General features: G+C 42.9%; 1 protein-coding gene across 1 annotated transcript; it reads right to left on the bottom strand.

Moving 5' to 3' along the window:
* Nucleotides 1-2,607: 2,607 nt before the first annotated feature.
* LOC142612045 (uncharacterized) lies at nucleotides 2,608-3,648 on the bottom strand. The gene has a single exon (XM_075784176.1). It carries the CDS (start codon nucleotides 3,646-3,648, stop codon nucleotides 2,608-2,610), a length of 1,041 nt encoding a protein of 346 aa, XP_075640291.1.
* Nucleotides 3,649-6,469: the final 2,821 nt, after the last annotated feature.

The following is a 6,469-nucleotide window of genomic DNA, read 5'->3' on the forward strand; positions in this document are numbered from 1 at the left end:
TGAGAATTAAACGAAAGATAATACCTAGTCGGGGACTATCATAGGTTCTGCTGAAACTGCTTTAGCAAGCCGGTTGGCACATTGGTTCTCCTCCCTTGGGATTTGAACCAATTTCATTTGGAGGTTACTAATTCGACCCTTCACTTCCTCGAGATATCTCTTCATTTGTTCATTCTTGCACTCATAACTGCCATTAACCTGACTAGTTATGATTTAGGAATCGGAGTATACAACCACACTCCTAGCTCCTACTGCTATTACGAGGTCCAGTCCTCTTATCAAGGCTTCGTATTCTGATTTGTTATTGGTTGTAGGAAAGTCCAGACGAATCATGCACTCGATCTAATCTCCTTCTAGGGTGTGGAGTACTATGCCGGCCCCACCTGTGTAGTACTCCTCGCTTGGGATTTGAACCAATTTCATTTGGAGGTTACTAATTCGACCCTTCACTTCCTTGAGATATCTCTTCATTCGTTCATTCTTGCACTCATAACTGCCATTAACCTGACTGGTTACGATTTGGGAATCGGAGTATACAACCACACTCCTAGCTCCTACTGCTATTGCGAGGTCCAGTCCTGCTATCAAGGCTTCGTATTCTGCTTCATTATTGGTTGTAGGAAAGTCCAGACAAATCATGCACTCGATCTTATCTCCTTTTGGGGTGTGGAGTACTATGCCGACCCCACCTACGTGTCAATTGGAGGATCTGTCTGTATGGATGCTCCACATGGGGACTTCCTCTGCCCCCTAGTCTTCCATGAGGGTGAACTCAGCGATGAAGTCAGCTACCACCTGTCCCTTCACAGCGGTTCATGGTTGGTACTGTATGTCGAACTCACTTAGCTCGACGGCCCATAATGCCATCCGTCCCGCAGCTTCAGGGCTACTCATAGTTTTTCGCAGGGGCTTATCTGTCAGGACAATTATGGTATGTGCTTGGAAGTATGGCTTGAGTTTCCACGGTCACTAATACGAAGGCTAGCTTTTCCATCTGAGGGTACATTTCTTTTGCTCCTCTGAGCGCTCGGCTTATAAAATATACGGGCCTTTGCACCTTATCTTCTTCTCTAACAAGAGTTGCACTGACAACTCTTTCCCCGGGTTGACTTCGATATCCCTTTGGGATACCATAAATCCCAAAAACTTTTCTACCGTTACCCCGAACACACATTTGCTCGGATTTGATTTCATGTTGTAAGACCGAAGAGTGTTGAAGGTCTCTTGGAGGTCGCTCAAGTGGTCAGACTCCTGGATGTTTTTCACTAGCATGTCATCTACGTAAACTTGCACATTTCTTCCAATCTGGTGTGCGAACATCTTGTTCATCAATCTTTGATACGTGGCTCCTGTATTCTTGAGTTCGAAGGGCATCACTTTGTAGCAAAAGAGCCCCTGGCTTGTAACAAACGAAGTCTTCTCCTGCTCAGCTTCATCCAACTTGATCTAGCTGTAGTCGGAGAACGCATCCATGAAGCTTAAAAGTTCATGTCTTGCAGTTGAGTCTACCAGGGTATCAATACGGGGAAGCGGGTAACTGTCCTTAGGGGAGGCCCTACTTAGATCCATGAAATCTACACACATTATCCACTTTCCATTGGCTTTCTTGACCATCACCACGTTTGCCAGCCAATCCGGATAGTACACTTCAAGTATGAAATCTGCTTCTTGTAACTTCTGCACTTCCTCGGCTATGTCTTTGTCTCGCTCCGGGGCAAACACTCACTTTTTCTGACGGACGGGGGAGAATAAGGGTGATACATTCAACCTGTGGACTATGATCGACGGGTCGATCCCCGGAATGTCCTCATGACTCCAAGCAAATACGTCCTGGTTTTTCTTTAGGAATATTGTGAGTGCTTGCCGTACTGGCTGACTGGACGAAGTACCTATTCTCGTGGTCTACTCGGGCCTAGAATCATTGAGGGGTACTTCTTCCAATTCTTCCACTGGTTTGCTACCGTCCGCTGTTCTTCTATGTTCATGGTTTGGAGATGGTCGTCCATCTCCATCATAACTACGTAACATTCACGCACTGCCACCTGATTTCCGCGCAGCTCTCCTACTCCATACTCGGTGGGGAACTTGATTATTAAATGGTAGGTCGAGGTCACGGCTTTCCATGAATGGAGAGTGGGTCGTCCTAGGATGGCATTGTAAGTAGATGAGCAATCAACCACGAGGAATGCCACGTCTTTAGTGATCTGCTAGGAGTAATCACCCACCGTCACGGACAATGTGACAGCACTAAGGGGGTAGACCATTGTCCCTCCGAAGCCGACGAGTGGGGCATTCATTGGAACCATTCGCTCCCTTCCAATCCCCATCTGCTGGAACGCGGGGTAGTAGAAGATATCAGCCGAGCTTCCATTGTTAACCAAAACCCGGTGCATATTGTAGTCTCCCGCTCGTATACTGATGATAAGCACATCGTCATGTGGGTGGTGTAGACGTCGTGCATCCTCTTCCGAAAACTCGACGATTGGATTATTAATCCGCGTCATCTTCGGTATAGAGCCCGTTAGTTGGACACTCAAAACCATCCTTAGATATGTTTTACAAGCCTTTTTGGATGACCCCGCAGTCACAGTGCCCCCCATAATCATTCTAATGTCTCCTATTGGTGGTCTGGGGGCGCTTGTTTTCCCGTCGTGAAGCCTGGTCTTGTGGTGGATCCATCTTCTCTTTGTTGACGAACCTTTGTAGCTTTCCTTGTCTGATAAGAGCTTCAATTTTTTCCTTCAAGTCGTAACAGTCAGCCGTATTGTGGCCGTGATCACGATGGAAACGACAATATTTGTCTCTTGACCTTTTGTAGGGATCTCCCTTCAGCTTGCCAGGAAAAGTTAGGGCTCCTTCATCCTTAATTTGCATCAATACTTGATCAATCGGGGCAGTCAGCGGGGTGAAGCTTGTGAATTTCCCTGTAGGTGGCTTAGAGTGTTTGTCCTCTCGTCGTTCTCTAGTCCTAGCCATTTTTCGTCCTCTGTCTGGCCGCACATCTTCCTGCCTTTCCCTTTTTCTAGGCTTCTCTTCTTGGGCTAGTAATGCGTCTTCCGCGTTCATGTATTTGGTCGCCTTGTAAAGAACCTCTGACCCAGTTTTTGGGTTATTCTTGTATAGAGAGAATAGGAACTTACCCTTCCGTAACCCATTGGTGAACGCTGCCACGAGTATTTTGTCGTCTGCTTCGTCAATTGAGAGAGCCTCCTTATTAAAACGAGCTATGTAAGATCTTAGCGTCTCGTCTTCCCGCTGCCTAATGTTCATCAAGCATGTGGTATACTTCTTATATCTATGACCCCTGATGAAGTGTGAGGCAAGTTGGGCGCTTAACTCCTTGAAAGTACCAATGGAGTTGGGCGTTAGTCTGCTGAACCAGATTCTTGCAGGTCCCTTTAGCATAGTAAGGAAGGCCCTGCACATAATCTTGTCCGGTACCCCTTGAAGATGCATTAGGGTCTTGAAGGATTCCAAGTGGTCTAAAGGGTCCTTAGACCCGTCATAACTCTCTACTTGTGGTATGCGAAATTTCAGGGGAAGAGGGAACAAACTGACGGATGCCGTGAAAGGCGAGTCGATTCGCTGGACCGGGTCATCGAGATCACTAGATACCCGTCCTCTGAGGGCGTTCATCATAAAATCCATTCGCTCCTTCATCATCTACATTTCAGTGACTATGTGAGGTGGGACGGCTTCAGAGACAGATGGTCGGCTTGTGTCCTGCCGTTCTGGTCTGCTTAGAGTGTTGCTATCCTCAGGCCCTTCCTGGTTTCTTCTCTCAGCATTGGTTCCTTCCTAGTCTTCCTCCTGCGTACCAAGACCTGCATTCTTTTGCCGCAATTGCTCCTCCAAAATGTGATTCTGTTTGGTTAGGCGCTCTACTACTGCTGCGAGGGTTTGAACTTGTCTTACCAAGGCCATGGTACGTAGTTCGTCGCCCTGATTATTATTGGTTGTTGCCATTGAACGGGTGAGTACCATGCAACTTTTGTCTAGGAAGCAGTATGTATGGCTTATTTTAACGATTTTTCTCACAGACGGTGCCAACTGATGATGACGAAAAAACCACTAGTTAGTCACACGGTCCTTGCACACTCGAAATACTACATGCACAATACAAAAAGAGATGACCAACTGAGAGCACCGATGTGGTGCCAACCTAATACCCTTCGAAGGTCAGAACTTTACACAACTTAAGAATGTCAGAGCTGGGATGACTTATGCGTACCTTGATTTGTGAGGGTTTGGAGGTAGTGTAGGGTTGACATCCATACCTTGGCCAAGAGGTTCTTTCCTTCTAGGAGAGAACCTTTTGGATTTTGCGTATTTCCTAGGGTTCTTTTCCTTGTAGGGGAGATCATCATTAATGGTGTATATTGCGAAATCTTTCTTAATTAGAATTCTATTCATACTAGGACTCTTTGAGTCAATCGTAAGGCGCAAGTTGTTTCCACTTAAGAGTTCTTGGAGATCACTTAAATGCTAGGGGATGCCACGTGACCTTGGATCCGTCCACCTTGTATCTGTGTCCCTTGGACCTGTCCACTATCATCAAATCAGTTCTAGAACCGTCACGTTTATTTAAATGATTCCGTCACTCCTAATTTTACCCTCTTCACACACACACACACACACACACACACACACACACACACACACACACACACACACACACACACACAAGACTTCTATTCTTATTACATTTTCAAGGAAATGGTCCCAACATATTTCCATGCCCAAGCATAATTTGCTTTGCTTACCCAACTTACTTGTGCATCAAATAGAAAATGATCATTTTAATTTAATGCTATGTTTGGAAGTTTGGAGGGAGAGGAGAGTAGAGGGGAGTAAAGGAGGAGAGGAATAATTAATCTTTTCATAATTTGTAATTTTGTTAATATGGTAAGGGTAAATTTGATAATTCATTTGGTCAATCATTTCTATGCTCTACTCTCCCTCTAAATCTCTCCAATTTGAGAGAATTAAAAATGAGAAGTTAAAAGTAGTTAGAACCCCTCCAAATCTCTCATCTCCCCTTTAAAAACATCCAAACGAGGTAATTTAATTTATTCTCTCTCCCTCTACTCCACTCCCCTTTACTCCTCATCCATCCAAACAAGCTATAAACTTGGTTTGGGTCCAGTACTCTAGTACCTTGGACCTACCACAATGAATCGTGACATTTGTAACCTTTTAATCACATGTTATCATCTTGATGAGTTCAATGTGTTGAAGTATTATATCCAAGACGTGTCCTTTAATTTAAAATATATTTATTTCATGGTTTAGATTCAAATAGCTTATTTAGTAGGTATTTTTATTGCCAAAGTCTTAGGTAAGTATCGGAATAATTAATTAGTAATTATTGATTAGTAATTATTGACACTAAAATTTTCTAAATTATACTTATATTGTTGAACACATTACTGAGTACACATTGCATCCATGGTGAACTCCTATCCATGGGAAGGCACCTCAGTCCTCAATCCTCACTCTTACAAAGTCGGTTTCCTCAATATTACCTATGTATGTAATGCAATACACCCATCTTCCTAATTCTATGTGTGAATCAATTGATAAGACATAAAAGTCACATATTTCCTTCAAGGGGACTCTAATAACCAAAAACACGCGAAGTTACTTTCTTGGAAAGTAATTAATCACTAGAAGTCTAGAACCAATTCTAAAGGAGGTTTGAAAATTCATATGGTCTAGCTCAAAAATTTTTTTTTTTTTTTTTAAATGTCGCATTCCTCAGTAATCTAGCTCGAAGACTTTGGCCAACCACCCAAATGGTCTAATGGCTCCTTCTTAGTTACTAAGTACCTAGGGGTTGAAGGAGAGGGGAGCGGTTAGGATGGTAACTAGGACATTCTAAACACGCAAAAAAACAAAAAAAAAAAACAAAAACAAAAAACAAAAAACGAAAACAACTTAGAGACTTTGTACAAGTCCACTCTCTATGGGCTAAAGTGAAGTCCTTAAACAAGGATACTTTCCCAATGATTCGTTACTCAAGGCCCAAGACCCTGCAATGAGCTCGCACACTTGGAAAATGGGCCATGGACAACTATTTTTGTTCTGGTTTGACAATAGGCTTCCCAGTCTGGACTAGAACTAAGAAATATAACTACAAGTTTTCTACGGCTCTTTCTCAAATTAAAAAAAAAAAAAAGAAAAAAAAGAAGAAGTTTTCTACGGCTCTCATAACTGAAGAAGAGCACAATCTTACGAGATATCAGCAATAGGATCTCATTTGAAATTCCTAATTTCTATAAACAAACCATCCAAGCCCATTCCTATGCCAATAGTACACTATCCTCTCAAGGGAAATTATGAATCCATTTGGTAATGTTATTTTAATAACATTATTTAAGTATTATGAAAATACGTATAAGTGAAAAAGTGTTGTGAAAATACGTATTGTGTTATTTAAACAATAAAAATTGTTGTTCAAACAACGTTA

Source organism: Castanea sativa, chromosome 10, assembly GCF_040712315.1.
Source record: "Castanea sativa cultivar Marrone di Chiusa Pesio chromosome 10, ASM4071231v1".
Lineage (NCBI taxonomy): Eukaryota > Viridiplantae > Streptophyta > Magnoliopsida > Fagales > Fagaceae > Castanea > Castanea sativa.